At 32.9% G+C, this 16,258-nt stretch overlaps 1 protein-coding gene across 3 annotated transcripts in view; it reads left to right on the forward strand.

Annotated features, from left to right (window-relative positions):
• LOC145255812 (dnaJ-like protein 60) overlaps positions 1 to 16,258 on the forward strand; it is a 111,987-nt gene that overhangs the window by 44,511 nt on the left and 51,218 nt on the right. For all 3 annotated transcript variants that reach the window (XM_080114509.1, XM_080114510.1, XM_080114512.1), the window contains 2 exons: positions 4,475 to 4,663; positions 9,318 to 9,404. In XM_080114509.1, the coding sequence (XP_079970635.1) occupies positions 4,475 to 4,663; positions 9,318 to 9,404 (276 nt within the window). The remainder of the gene's footprint in view (positions 1 to 4,474; positions 4,664 to 9,317; positions 9,405 to 16,258) is intronic.

Raw genomic sequence — 16,258 nt, forward strand, 5'->3', positions numbered from 1 at the left:
CCCACCTTTTCCCCCTTTTCCTTTTCTCTTTCTATCTCCTCCACTTCCTGACTTTTTTCCCAACTTAAAATTTACCAAACATTAATATTTTAACCCTTTTCTGTCTCCCATTGCAAAACTCATTCATGTTCTGCAGGGCAGGGAACAAAAACGATAAAATCCACTACAAAACAACCAAACCAAACACTACAAACTAGCGATTGAAGATACAAAGAGCTTGAAGAATGAAAACCTTCTACAAAATAACTGGATCCGACATGAATACTATTTCCCAAATAACTGGAATCGGCATTAAATAACCCGAAAAGGGTTGATATGCCGTAAAACAAAACAACCAAACTAAACCAAACATAAAAAAGGTCTATACACAATTTCAACCAGTTTCCTAGAAAAAGTGGAACAGACAGACAAACTAAAAGAAATCTATAATGTAAATCTCACCTGTCTGTTTAAATGCATGTATGTATGTATGCCTAAAACTTTCGACAGAAGCGATGAATTTTCACAAGATCAGTATCATCTTGAAACTCGACCCTTTGGACGACAAATATAAAAAAATTGGCTAAAATCAATAATTACTTCACCCTCAACTGGGCATTCTTCTACAAGGAGGAGACGCTGTTTTCACCGATATTTTCAAAGGTCGTACCTTCTTTTCCATTGACTAGCCTTAAACCTTCACCATTTCTAGTTTGACGATGGACACAGCGGCAAAGACATCGCGTTTTTTTTTTTTTCACATTCTTTTCCTCTTTCTGCCTACTACCACTCTTTTTTTTTTTTGTTCAACACACACCTTCAAACACCGCGCAATGCCAGGCACCCTGTTATAATCTGCTGATTTCTTTATGAATTTGAATTCATTTTTGCATTAAATACTGATCCCGATTAATTAATTCCTAACTATGCATCAAACAGATACCATAATACTTACTTCACTGCACCTTATGGTACCAAAGGTCCATACAAAATTTCATCTATATCAGCCCAGTAGTTTTCAAGAAAAAGTTGAATGGACAGACAGACAGACAAAACGAAAATATGATATAGATATATAAGTATATATTTAGTTAGCAGATCTTTATCAATCCAAAAACTGATGAAATTTTTTCTATTTGTCATTTTCTTTATAATTTTTTCGATTCCTCACTCTCGTTTCCTGATCTTTGGTGTTAATTCATAAAGGACGAATCTGATTAGTTTTTTTTTTTTTTTTTTGGTCCATCTTGGGCATTTATCAATCTTTTTGATCTTCTTGTAGAATTACTTTTGTACGAGGAACTGGTTGCTGAGTAGATAATAATTCTAGTAGGACAAAAAATTGGCCGCCATTTTTTTTTGTCGTGAGTACAAACTTCTCCATTACAATTTCAATCAATTTTCTCCACACAACAAGCATCGGCTTGAATGCGTTACTATGAAAATACAAAAGCATGCGGGGTCAGCACGTTTACATGACACATGGGTTGAGTCTGGGTCATTCGTCTTGAGCCAGCCCAGTCTTGACTTTGGGATGAGATAGGATATGGTCAGAGTCACCTTAACATTTAATCACCGACTGCCAAAAGTGTGGGAAGAATGCGATGAAAAGAATTTGGAGGAAGTGTTTCTCCATACAAATGTGTTCTGATTGGATAATACAGGATGACCCAAAAAAACAGGACATTCAATTGTTTTTCTGAGCATTTTACAGTCAAAGGAGAAAAAAACGCCAAAGACCCTAGTGTTTTGATGTGATGTTTTGAATATAATAAACTAAACCAAACATAAACAAAGTTTCATTTCATTTGGACAAAACACTAAGAAACAGGGCTCAATTAGAGTTGGGACCCGTTTTTTGGGGGTCACCCTGTATTTGAATCGCTCTGTGAGTAAGCTTAAGTTCATAAAGAGAAAATTGATCATATGCATATAACTGATACATTCTTCATTTTTTTTTTATTTTGCAATATTGTTATTTGTATTTTCTTTTGTAAGATTGTTTTTTTTTTGTTGCTATATTATTATTGTTGTTCTTATTTTTTTGTAATGTTTTTTTGCTATATTATTTCTGTTTTTTGCTATATTATTTCTGTTTTTTGCTATATTAGTGTTTTTTTTTTTTCTATATTATTTTTTGTTTTTGCTATATTGTTCATTTTTTTGCTATATTATTGTTGTTCTTATTTTTTGTAATGTTTTTTTGGGTTTTTTTTTGCTATATATTTTTTTTTGCTATATTATTGTTCTTATTTTTTTGTAATGTTTTTTTTGCTAAATTCTTTTTTTTTTTTGCTATATTGTTTTTGTTTTTTTTGCTATATTATTGTTTTTTTGTTTTTGTTGCTACATTATTGTTGTTCTTATTTTTTTGTAATGTTTTTTTTGTTTTTTTTGCTATATTGTTTTTTTTTGCTATATAGTTTTTTGTTTTTTTTGCTATATTATTGTTTTTTGTTTTTGTTGCTACATTATTGTTCTTATTTTTTTGTAATGTTTTTTGGTTATTTTTGCTATATTGTTTTTTTTGCTATATTATTGTTTTTGTTTCTTTTGCTATATTGTTTTTTTTTTGTTGCTATATTATTGCTGTTCTTATTTTTTTTGTCATGTTTTTTTTTTTGGTTTTTTGCTATATTATTGTTTTTTGTTTTGCTATATTGTTATTTTGTTTACTTTTTTCATTTTATTTATTTATTTTCTTTTTTGCTATATTGTTTTTTGTTTTATTTTCTTGCAATATTGTTTATTTTTCTATTTTTGGCTACATTGCTGTTTTTGCTTTCTCTTTTGTTATTTTTTTTGAAACATTGTTTTTATTTATTTATTTTTTTCTAATATTGTTGGTCACCTGACAAAAGGAGGTGGACCTGTAAATTCACTCTTGTCTGTTCATCTGTTCGTCTGTCCGCACTTTTCTCAATAACTATGCCTTAGAATTTTTTGCACAAACATTAAACATGATATGAGTAAAAAAGTAACAGAACGGATTTTCTGTGAAAACTCCGGTTGCGCCCCTAAGGGTGCCTTTCAGATTAAAATGGCTAAAATTGACACTTTTGTGCTTATTAAAAAAAATTGATGCCTTGGATTTTTATAAAACTTTCTGAAAAATTGTAACTAACTGATTTCTATATAATTTTGTTTGTCTATACTTTGCGATAACTCTTGGGTGTGCCCCAGGAGCTCTTTTAGCGCTAATAAAAACACTCCATTTTGGGGACTATTTTACCATATTTGTCCCAAATTTTCTGTATATATTTATTTAGCAGTTTTGCATGGTGCTGAACTCAAATGTAAATATGTTAAGACCTTGGGGACTTTTGGGGCTAAATGGAGGGGGGAGTAAATGATGGACTTAGTCATTTCTTTTTTGCATGGTGCTGAACTCAAATTTCTAAAATGCGCTTGTGATGTTAGACTGTATAAGGTGTTAACCTTGTTCAAAATCGGTTCCTTGTTTAATTGGATTATTTTGATTATAGATTTATGATACAAGACCTATCTAAGAACACTCTCAGACACAAAGTATATTTATGTGAAAATATAAAATATTTCTATAGTCCAGACCTTGCTCCTTGTGACTTTTTGTTATTCCCTAAGCTCAACGGAAGCCTTAGAGGCTGTTATTATGAGACAATTGAGGAGATAAGATTGTGATGAGGGTTAATGCTCACCTGAGAGGGCTTCCATGGGGCCTTCCAGGAGTTGTTGGAACGGTACAACAAGTTTATTGCAGCCAGAGGAGATTACTTTGAAGGGGAATAGAGTTTCATGTTTGTACTATCAATAAAATTGCCTTGCGAAAAAAGTCTGGAAACTTATTTAAGGCACCTCGTATATGATTTTTTTTTCTTTTATCATGATTTGTTTTGTTTAATCAAGATAAATGTTTAGTTTTTATAGTAGACTAGCGTGTGTGCCTGGCGTTGCCTGGGTGTTTGGAGGTGTGTGTTGAGCAAAAAAAAAAAAAAAAAAAGGCAGGCTTGAACCTGTACCACAAAGGAGGAAAAGAGCATGAAAAAAAAAAAAAACGTGATGTCATTGCCATTGTGTCCATTGCCAAACCGTAAGTAGCGAAGATTTAAATTAAGGCTAGTCAATCAAAAAGAGATGACTTTTGAAAATATTGTCGAAAAAAGCGACCCTTGTAGAAAAGTACCCAATTGAGGGTGAAGGAATTATTGTTTTTAGCCAATTTTTTAATATTTGTTGTCCGAAGGGTCGAGCTTCAAAACGATACCAATCTTGTGAAAATACGTCGCCTCTATCAAAAGTTTTAGACAAACATACATATATTTAAACAGACAGGTGAGATTTATATTGTAGATGTTTTCATAAATGATGTTTGCTGTTGTAAGTTCATTTGCTCAGCGTTTTGGCACCTTTCGGCATTTTATGCTAACAGCACAGTACTTATTCTGCATAAATACTCTTTTAGTGTACAAAAATGACAATTTTTATTTTTTATTTTTAATTTTTCAATATATTTCAGAGAGGCTGATGAGCACGTTTATTGGGATGAGACAATTCGGTCGATGAGAGATAAAAGTAAAGGAAAAGAATTCAGCGATACAGACTACTATGGTGTGAAAGGCTTGAAGCGGCAACCAAATTCTTATATTTTGGCCGGAGTGATAGTGTGGATTTTTATAGGTGTCATAATACATTTTGTAATTTTCAGGTATGTGGAAATCTTTTTTTTTCTTATTTATTTCTTAAGTTACATTCCGTAAAAGATCTATCAATGGTATTTGTTGTGTCCAGAGAAATGGGTTGTCGGAATCATGGAATATTTGAATGAAAAGCAAACAAGCTCATTTTAGGTTAAATAGTATTTATTACAGTCGAAACACAAATTATATTTACAGCACGATATGCACATGTTAGCGCGGCTGTCATCTTGTCTATTCTCCCTGGAACTCTCCAGTCTTTCTCTTCTCATCTATATAAGGACAATAACTCTTACTTCCTTTATAAGAGTTATTTCCCCTTTAGCTTTTGAGTGTTATAACATTATTCTAATCAAAGTATCTGCTTGTAGTTTTCTCCACAAACAAGGCCGATAGCCATTAGTCGTGTGCTCTCGTGTAATGAATGAATGCGTGAATGTAGGATTGACATGAAATTCTTAAAGATAAATTAAAATGACCGAAAAAATGGGCTGAAATGACTTAAATAAATAAAAAGTAATTGACTTAGAATGACTTTAATGAACTTAAGGGTGAATTGAATGACCTTAAGAATGACTTGAATGTTTAAAAAATAACTGAAATCCTTCAAAAACAACTTGAATGATCTGGAGAATGACTTGAATGGCTTTGAGACTGGTTGTAAAGTGGGTGATCATTTTACATTAAATTAATACAGAAAAGTGATCCCCCACTTTATATCACAAAGTTACAACATAAGTACAGCATGTAGTAAGAACAGATACTACACTTTGAACTTGGCCAAGAAAAGGGTATTTATTTGCTCCCCCACCGAGCAAATTAGGCACAAGTCCGATTTTTAATGTGAGGAGTGAAGGGGAAATGGAGACCAACTCCCCGGGGAGTAGAGGAGCTGGATAGTGACAATTGGTATGAAAGGTTGTCCCTACGTTGACCAAGGTCTTATATGTGAGACTGCCCCCACATATGGTCTTTGCTTGCAGTATCTGCTGGAACAGATACTACACTTTGATCTTGGCTAAGAACAGCATCTATTAACAGCAGACCTTTGATCTTAACCAAAAAGGCCAAGCACAAAAGTGTTACGGACAGACCAACCGACCGAGTGACTTCTAGAGTCACTTGCACGCGACTAAAAACTTACTCAAGGTGTTCTATACTTAAGAACTATACATAGTGTTCTATACTAAAGGCGCATTATTTATCCATCTATTTATTGTGGTCTATTATCCTCATCTTCTAGTTGTTGTTTCACAACGTTCCCAATCTTGATCTCCCTTCACGGTCCATGGCACAGTCGATAGAGATGTTGAATCTCTACGGCTCCAGGTGAGCATTGTCTGAAGATAGCGGTTTCAATCCTACCCCAAGCCGGCCAGAGGCTTACTTGGCCAGAAACGTGGTGAGACAACAACAACTATGGAAGGCAGTAAATTGCTGAGGATGCAGTTAGGAGATTCGGTGTTCCTATCGAGTCGCGGTTAACCACCTGACGAAGGCCAAAGGAATAAGTTGGCTGAAACTTTGTGAAACAAGAACGATGAAAATGAAGATAATAGTCCGCAATAAATAAATGAATAAATAATACAAATTACTCATCTCACTAAGAATTCTAATTAATTAAATAATTTAAAGGCTCATTCATTGCAATGTTATGTACTAGAGGCTTAATCATAATATTATACAATAAAGGCCCACTCATGATGGTAGTTGTGGTTAGTGTGATATATAGAATTAAGAATCAGGGTCATTGTTTTAGATTAGAAATTCTTAAGTTGAAATGGGCCTGTTGCAAGCATGACTCTAGGTTGTTTATTTACCTAATGTGTCACAATAAAATAGTTCAAATAGTGCAGAGCACATCTTGACATGTGGTGATGTTGATGCATTGCAACGTCACAGAATCGTTCATGAAACATGATTATTATGATGTCAGGGTGTCTGATTTTGAGTGACAGAGACAACGGATCGGAAAGCCGGTCTCTGGATTTCAGGGAAGTTGGGCGAACAGATTTCTCATGGTGGCGGTGAGAAGAGCCACATTTAGATTGAGATCATAGCAAGATAAAGAGCCCCTCCTCCCTTAAGTTAAGTTGGCGATGCAGGTTAGACATGGTAACAATGGTGTTGTGTACTAAAGACCTACTTGTTTTGTTGTTTTTAGTTGTAATACTCCTACCCCCTTCTTTTTTAGTTGTAGTACTCCTACCCCCTTCTTTTTTAGTTGTAGTACTCCTACCCCCTTCTTTTTTAGTTGTAGTACTCCTACCCCCTTCTTTTTTAGTTGTAGTACTCCTACCCCCTTCTTTTTTAGTTGTAGTACTCCTACCCCCTTCTTTTTTAGTTGTAGTACTCCTACCCCCTTCTTTTTAGTTGTAGTACTCCTACCCCCTTCTTTTTTAGTTGAAGCACTCCTACCCCCTTCTTTTTTAGTTGTAGTACTCCTACCCCCTTCTTTTTAGTTGTAGAACTCCTACCCCCTTCTTTTTTAGTTGAAGCACTCCTACCCCCTTCTTTTTTAGTTGTAGTACTCCTAGTTTTAAGGCAATGCTTGAACCCCCTTCCCCTCTTTTATTTTATTTATATGACATGAACTTTTTTTAGAAGTTGCTTCATCCTATCCTGGCTCTGACATCACATCTCACTGAACTTGGACCGACAACTCCTTTTCCCCTGAAGGATTTAGCAGTTACCTTACCTTCTTCTGGCTTTAAGATCACTCCTTGCGTTACTTTGTCTGAGAACAGGCAAACTCCTCCTCCTCCTCTTCCTCTTCAAATGCAGTTTTCAATGGTTGCACCATGAGTAAGCAATACTATAGATTCCAGTTGTAGTTTTTAGTTGCTTTACTTAATTTAGTTTGAATCCGCTTCCTCTAAAAGAGAACTTTGATTTTTGTTTATATGACACTAGCCTGGGTGCCCGGTGTTGCCCGGGTGTTTAGAGAAGTGTGTTGAGCAAAAAAAAAAAACAAAGTGGTAGTAGGCAGGCAGGCTTGAACCTGCACTGCGAAGGAGAAAAAGAATGTGAAGAAAAATATGTGGCGTGTTAGCTGTTGTGCCCATTGCCAAACCGGAAGTGACATAGGTTTAAATTAAGGCTAGGAAATTGAAAAGAGGCGATGATTTTCGAAAATATCAGCAAAAAAAGCGCCCCCCTCCCTGTAGAAAGTGCCAAATTGAGGGTGTAGGAATTAATGTTTTTGGCCAATTTTTTGATATTTGTTGTCCGAAGGGTCGAGCTTCAAAATGATACCAATCTCGTGGAACTCTGTCACCTCTGTCGAAAGGCTTTGTGAGACATACAAACATACATACATTTAAACAGATAGGTGAGATTTATATTATAGGTGGAGTCTTGGATTTGACGTCACCCTCCTCCTTCCCCGAACTCTGTGCGGTAATGGGCAGATAACTCATTACAATTTCAGTGTCAAACATGCCAAACATGAATAGGATCTCTACTATTATATAAAGGGAACTTATGTGTATCTGTGAGTTTGTACCCTCTGGACTTGAAAATGGCCGATTTTTATGAAATTTCACTCAAAGGTACTTTATGTGCCTGGCACTGTTCTTAGATAGGTTTTATATCAAAAAGTCTTCAATAAATATTGATAAACAATATAATTCGATGAAAGAAGGAACAGGCGATTTTGACCAAAGTTAACACCTTACACATCCTAACATCACAAGTGCATTTGAGAAGTTTTATTAACACACAAGCAGAAAGGACCAGAATATAAAATTAACAGTAGGTTTTTTTGATATGACAGGGGTGCATTCAGAATGAATGTTTCTGTTTAAAGCACAATTGCACCATGATAGCTTACTTTTTCATTTTAAACTTAAATTCAAGCCATTATCACCACACAAGCAGTAAGGCCAGGCATATAAAACCAACAGTAGGTTCTTTGATATGACAGGGGCACATTCAAAAAAATTAATCTTTGTTAAGAGTACATTTTTTTTTTTTTTTTTTACACAGTGATCACCACTTATCAAGGCCCGGAAGCCACTCAGGGATAAGGGTTATTGCAAGTACATTACGTTAGTGTGGAGATTTGATGAAGTGTTTACTTAAGGGGGCGGTTCATTAGGAATTTGTTAACATTGGACTTGAAGACATCCAAGTTGTAGTCCGGCGGGAAGCAGGCAGACGGAACAGAGTTCCACAGGCGTGCAGTTCTAAGAAAGAAGCTTTGTTCATGGAACCCGCGTTTTGATTTAGGCACAGATATAGAGTGGGGGAAATTTTTCACAGTGGATTCAGCTAGACGGGTGTTTTTCATGAAAGATTGGCGAGGTTTTAATTGAAGCATGATAGTCGACTTGTGCATCTTAAGCTTTAATTCAAGCCAACATATATCTAAAATAATTTTATAAAATCAACAATAGGTTTTCTACAGTACAATGTATTGTGGCCTAACTTTTTTCTCAACCTTATGGAAGAGCAGTGCCTCCAATTCTGCTTTTTAGTTATAAGATGTATATATTTATGATGGTGTGTAGTCGTTTGAAACGCGTGTCTCCAAATATAAAGTTGATACTTCGTTGTTTATTAGCTTGAAAGTGCAAGGTTTCTGTTTGGTTTATGAATTGCGTTAAATGTTAACTGCAATTATTTTTTGCCTGTGATAAAATATTGTATTACTTTCTTTTCTAGCAAATCACGAGATTACACAAAATATGCACATGATGCGCAAGATATAAAGTTTCATAACTTATACATGGAGCGCCGGATTAAAGCAAAGTAAGTATTAACTGTTTCTATCTTTACTAAATGCATTTCTGCACACACAGAATACAAATATTAGTGTGTGTATATCTATCTATCTATCTATCTATCTCTTTCTCTTTTTGTCCCCCCCCTTTCTCTCTCTCTCTCTCTCTATATATATATATATTTTGTGTACAGAAAGTTGTTAGTTGAGACAGATCATTGGTACCGTCGGTTTCAAGCCCAATAATAAGGCCCGTTTAAGGTATCCTTATCAAGCTCTCTTCAGCCAATATTCGTCTATCTTAAATGGGACTTATTATCGGGCTTGAAACCGACGGTACCAATGATCTGTCTCAACTAACAACTTTCTGTACACAAAATATAAATACGCTCTTAAAGTTTGGATTTTCCTTTTAATTGAGCACTCTGCTGGAATTTTTTTTCCAAAAAAAAACTAATCATATATATATATATATATAAAAACACTAGAGGAAGACCTCCAATCTGTAGTGGAATGGGGACAAAAATGGTTGGTCACGTTCAATGCCGCCAAGACTAAACTAGTTTCATTCAATAATTACAAGAAACCCTCTCTACCACCTATAGCAATGGCCAACGACTCTTTATCTGAGAGTACGACTTTCAAACTCCTTGGCCTAATGTTCACAGGAAACATGAGTTGGAACAATTACATTGAAGGCATTGCCAGGGCCGCTGCAAGAAAGGTGGGCTCTCTCTCTACCGTGCTAGACAACTACTAACACCCGAAAGTAACCTGTACCTCTATAAGGCCACCATTCGCCCATGTATGGAGTATTGCTGTCACATTTGGGCTGGTGCATCTGCTACTAGTCTCTCGCTCCTTGACAAGGTTCAAAAGAGAGTGACAAATCTGATAGGCCCTGAACTGGCATCTAAGCTTCAGCCTCTGTCCCATCAACGAAATGTTGCATCCCTCTGCCTGTTCTACAAGTATTTTAGTGGTGAATGCTCTGACGAACTGCAATCACTTGTGCCCCCACGATGTGAGCACCCTCGACAAACCTGACAGGCTGCTAAATCCCACCCCCACACTGTAGAGATCCCTAGATGTAAAAGATCTTTCTACTCCAATAGTTTCTTCCCCAGAACCGCTAGACTTTGGAATTTCATTCCAGGTCCCTGTACTGATGTGCAGAAGTTCAAGTGTAACGTGAACTAACATCTTGCTGCCCAAATCCCTACATAGTATTCCAGTAATTGTTGCCCCTGATAGTAGTCCCCTACACCAAAGTGGCAATTTGCCTTGTTTGGAGTGAAAATGTAATAAAAAAAAAAATATTTGTAGTCACAACTCATCAGTGCCGCTAGACTAGCACCTCTCCCAAAGATCGAACCTAGAACTGTCGTGTTGACAGTCGGCAGTTCTACCTCTCGACCACGGATATATGATGAGAATAATGGAAATAGTATTCCGACAAAACAGAGAAAGAAAATAAAGAAACAAACCGAGTTATGTGTTCATCAACGTTTCGTCTTTATTTCGAGACTTCCTATGGATGAATGAGATTAAGAAAACAAAAAAAAAAACAGTACAAATATTTGAAAATGTCACACTTTGCACGTGAAACATTTTCAAATATTTGTACTGATTTTTTTGTTTTCTTAATCTCATTCATCCAGAGGAAGTCTCGAAATAAAGACGAAACGTTGAACACATAACTCGGTTTATTCCTTTTTTTTTCTTTCTCTCTCTCTCTCTCTCTCTCTCTCTCTCTCTCTATATATATATATATATATATATATATATAATGTGTGTAGACTAGTGGGAGAGAGGGGGGGGGGCTGGCTTTGGCCGAGCATAAAATATGCTTAAATATGATATTTTAATTTGTCCAGATTTCGTAAACCAAACGTATTTGGGTGCCATCAGCTAGAATTGAAACCGAAACTGTAGTATTCAAAGCTGGTGATGTTACCACTGTACCAACGTGACACGCATATGAACTGATTAAAAATTAAAAATAAACTAAGATGAATGTACAAAATGTATAACAATTTTTTCAATTTCGACCCATTTTTGACCTCTTAAAACTATTTTAACCGGCTAAAGATCCATAAAAGAACGGTCCGTAAAATATCCAATCATTTGAGGCCCCTCGTGTCACTCTTCAATTTTTAGTTTCGAAGGAGTTTGAAAATATGGAGATAGTTATATATGAGATATATATATATATATATATATATAAGCTGTATGTACCCAATATTTCCCAGGAATCTTTTTGCCCTCACCTCTCCGCCTCAAACTTTGCTATGATGTCATAGACAATATCATAGCATATATATGTATATATCATTGTAAACAAACAAACAAACAGGAATACAGATTTATTATAGTAGATATATATAAAGTGGCTTTGTATGTCTGTCTGAGGAACGGTCTCTATAAAACTCTTTTGTCAATTTTTGGTCTCCAGACTTGAAACTTGATATATAGGGGATTTTAACCTGTGGAAATAATGATTCGGTCTTTAGCCAGTAAAAATAGCTGCTAAGAGGTCAAAGTTGAAAAAAAATTGGAACATGACAGGCCTAAGTCGACTTAAAGTACTCTTATATGCATGTACAACTCTCCATTTGTACATTAAATTTGGTTCATTTTTAACTATTTATTTAGCTTAAATGGTAATGACTAAGATTGGAGTGCTAAATGTTTTGGTTTTAATTCTAGTTGATGGCATCCAAGTCATATTTAATAAAAAAAAATTTATATTTGAGATCACTACTATATAGTATATATCTATAATATATATATATAAAAATCAATAGAGAATTGACTCTATAATAAAAATCTGAAATCTGCAAAAATTATATTTAAATGTATTTTATGACAGGGCAATGTCGGGTGGCTGTCTAGTATATATATATATATATATATATATATATACTAGCTATTTTACCATTATTTTTTATGTTTTAAAAGACTTCACCAAAATTATTTTAAATAATGTTAATGAGTTTAGATTGTTAACAGTTAAAAGAATGATCATGTTGTGATGCATGGGTGAATAGTGCATTTAAGAAATTTTTTTTTACATCTCTTTTATGTTGACCAAGCCTTTTCTCAAGTTCTTATTGAGTTTCACCAATGTATATCTGATGACAATTATTGCATGGGGTAGTTTATATATTTTAGTGTTTGTTTTATGGGTTATGATGTAGTTTGTATTCCTAGTTTGTTTAGAATGCTGTAAATTATTGTCTTATTGACATACCTAGGTCAAAGATGATGTTGATTTTAAACAGATAATCTATATTAATAAAACAGTAAATGTATGCATACATATGTGTGTGTATGTGTGTAAATATTTAACCAATAAACTTTTAAACTATTGGTCACATAACACATAAGATTAACAGGAAATGGCAATCATACACCAAGGATGGTTTATAATGAGTAAAATCTTTGTTTGGATGAATGACAAATGTGTACAGCTAATAGTGAAAGTGAATTAAAAACAAGGGAGATAAGTCAGTTTGTCATATGGTTTAGCTGTATGGGACTAAACTGGTAAAATTGCATTCTTTGATAAATTTTATTTTTTCTGGTAAATGTGTACAGCTAATAGTGAAAGTGAATTAAAAACAAGGGAGATAAGTCAGTTTGTCATGTGGTTTAGCTGTATGGGACTAAATTGGTAAAATTGCATTCTTTGATAAATTTTATTTTTTTTCTGGTAAATGTGTACAGCTAATAGTGAAAGTGAATTAAAAACAAGGGAGATAAGTCAGTTTGTCATATGGTTTAGCTGTATGGGACTAAACTGGTAAAATTGCATTCTTTGATAAATTTTATTTTTTCTGGTAAATGTGTACAGCTAATAGTGAAAGTGAATTAAAAACAAGGAAGATAAGTCAGTTTGTCATATGGTTTAGCTGTATGGGACTAAATTGGTAAAATTGCATTCTTTGATAAATTTTATTTTTTTTCTGGTAAATGTGTACAGCTAATAGTGAAAGTGAATTAAAAACAAGGGAGATAAGTCAGTTTGTCATATGGTTTAGCTGTATGGGACTAAACTGGTAAAATTGCATTCTTTGATAAATTTTATTTTTTCTGGTAAATGTGTACAGCTAATAGTGAAAGTGAATTAAAAACAAGGGAGATAAGTCAGTTTGTCATATGGTTTAGCTGTATGGGACTAAATTGGTAAAATTGCATTCTTTGATAAATTTTATTTTTTCTGGTAAATGTGTACAGCTAATAGTGAAAGTGAATTAAAAACAAGGGAGATAAGTCAGTTTGTCATATGGTTTAGCTGTATGGGACTAAACTGGTAAAATTGCATTCTTTGATAAATTTTATTTTTTCTGGTAAATGTGTACAGCTAATAGTGAAAGTGAATTAAAAACAAGGGAGATAAGTCAGTTTGTCATATGGTTTAGCTGTATGGGACTAAATTGGTAAAATTGCATTCTTTGATAAATTTTATTTTTTCTGGTAAATGTGTACAGCTAATAGTGAAAGTGAATTAAAAACAAGGGAGATAAGTCAGTTTGTCATGTGGTTTAGCTGTATGGGACTAAATTGGTAAAATTGCATTCTTTGATAAATTTTATTTTTTCTGGTAATTATTTTTCTACCCTATTATTTTTCATAAATATTTAACCGATAAACTCTTAAACTACTGGTAGCACAACACTGAAATTAACAGGAAATAGAAATCGTACACCAAAGATAGTTTATAATGAGTAAAATCTTTGTTTGGATGGATAACATATTCATAAGTCAGCAAGTTGCAATGTACAATGTTCATTTCGACTTGCCGAGATTTCTATTAGTTTGCGCACGTGTAAAACTAATCATAGCAAAAAGGGGTTTAATTTTATAATTTTTTTTTATCTGTTGAGTTCGCTCAAACTGTAGCAAACATGGTTGGAGCATTAAATGTTTTTGGTTTCGATTTTAGCTGATGGCACTCAAGTCACTTTTTTAAAACTTTTGAAATCAGTACAGTAGAACTCTGGGATACTGCATTAAAAATTAGTAACAAAATACAGTACAGTAATACAGATGTATATAATCAAATAACATTATATATAACACCGTAAGGTGGGGCAAATGCCATAACCAGGGATTGGAAAAACATTGTATTCCACATTGTAACCTCAAAAAAACGTATTCTGGTGTTCTGCTGTATGCTATATATGTATAATGTTGAATAGAGAATTGACTATAATAATAAATATGAAATCTGCATGAATTAAAATATATTAAAGCGTATTTTATGGCCAGGGAAGGCCAGGCACCAACCATTATTTATTAATACATTGTTTAGAAATGAATAGACTGAGATCATAATCGTTTGTTTAAGATTATTTTTTAAGATTTTTTTTTACTCCTTTTATGTTTTTTCTATCTTTACTCCTTTTTATGTTTTTTTTATCTTTACTCCTTTTTATATGCTTTTTTTATCTTTACACCTTTTTATATGTTTTTTTTAATCTTTACTCCTTTTTATGTTTTTTCTATCTTTACTCCTTTTTATGTGTTTTTTTAATCTTTACTCCTTTTAATGTGTTTTTGCAATTTTACTTCTTTTTTCATGTTTTTCTATTTTACTCCTTTTTATGTTTTTATCTTTACTCCTTTTTATGTGTTTTTTCTATCTTTACTCCTTTTTATATGTTTTTGCAATTTTACTTCTTTTTTCATGTTTTTTCTATTTTACTCCTCATATGTTTTTTCTGTTTTACTCCTATGTTTTTTTCTATCTTTACTCCTTTTTATATGTTTTTTATCTTTACTCCTTTTCATATGTTTTTTTATCTTTACTCCTTTTTATATGTTTTTTTAATCTTTGCTCCTTTTTATATGTTTTTTTAATCTTTACTCCTTTTTATATGTTTTTTTTTAATCTTTACTCCTTTTTATATAATTTTTCTATCTTTACTCCTTTTTATATGTTTTTTCTATCTTTACTCCTTTTTATATGTTTTTTCTATCTTTACTCCTTTTTATATGTTTTTTCTATCTTTACTCCTTTTTATATGTTTTTGCAATTTTACTTCTTTTTTCATGTTTTTTCTATTTTACTTCTCATATGTTTTTTCTGTTTTACTCCTATGTTTTTTCTATCTTTACTCCTTCTTATATGTTTTCTGTGTCTGTTACTTACTTCTTCCCCAACCACTATTTCTTGATGCTTTACTGTTTTCTTGTTCTTTAATAGTCCCCCATATTTTATTTCCTACAGAAATATATATATATATATATATATATATATATATATATATATATATTACCAATACTCCTCATTCGTGTTTTTGTTATTGTATATATAAGTGGTACTTTTTTAAAAGTATTTTATTTTCTATTTAAATCTTATTCAGAGGACGTTTATTTAGCATGTAATATCTTATCAAACAAACGCTCATTTTAAAGTCGTAAATTATTAGCTGTTAAAAAAACCTGAACTGTAAAGACATGGACACAGTAATGCTAACACTAAATTTAATTAAACTAATTTTAATTAACTAAATTTAATCAGAAGTACTCACAAAATAAAAATGGAATAAAAAATCCATAGAAGCTAAACTAATGTAACTTAAATACAAAATAAACTATCACACAAAAATACTTGTTATTTAATAATGTTTGCCAAAATGAAAATATGCTGCCTAAATACACACAATTACATTATTTTGATTTTAAAACTTAAAGTTTAAACTTAAGAACTCTTGAAATTGAAATCTTGCCAAATTGGTATCTAATTATTATGGATCAAATTTAATGCAAATCTGAAATATTTGAATTTTAAAATTTTATTATACTTTTTAAAAACCCTTATAAATATTCCCCACAAAAACTGAAATTTGGAGAATTTTTTCTTTCTCCAGGTTCT

Source organism: Euprymna scolopes, chromosome 31, assembly GCF_053919585.1.
Source record: "Euprymna scolopes isolate OS-2025 chromosome 31, ASM5391958v1, whole genome shotgun sequence".
Taxonomy (NCBI): domain Eukaryota; kingdom Metazoa; phylum Mollusca; class Cephalopoda; order Sepiida; family Sepiolidae; genus Euprymna; species Euprymna scolopes.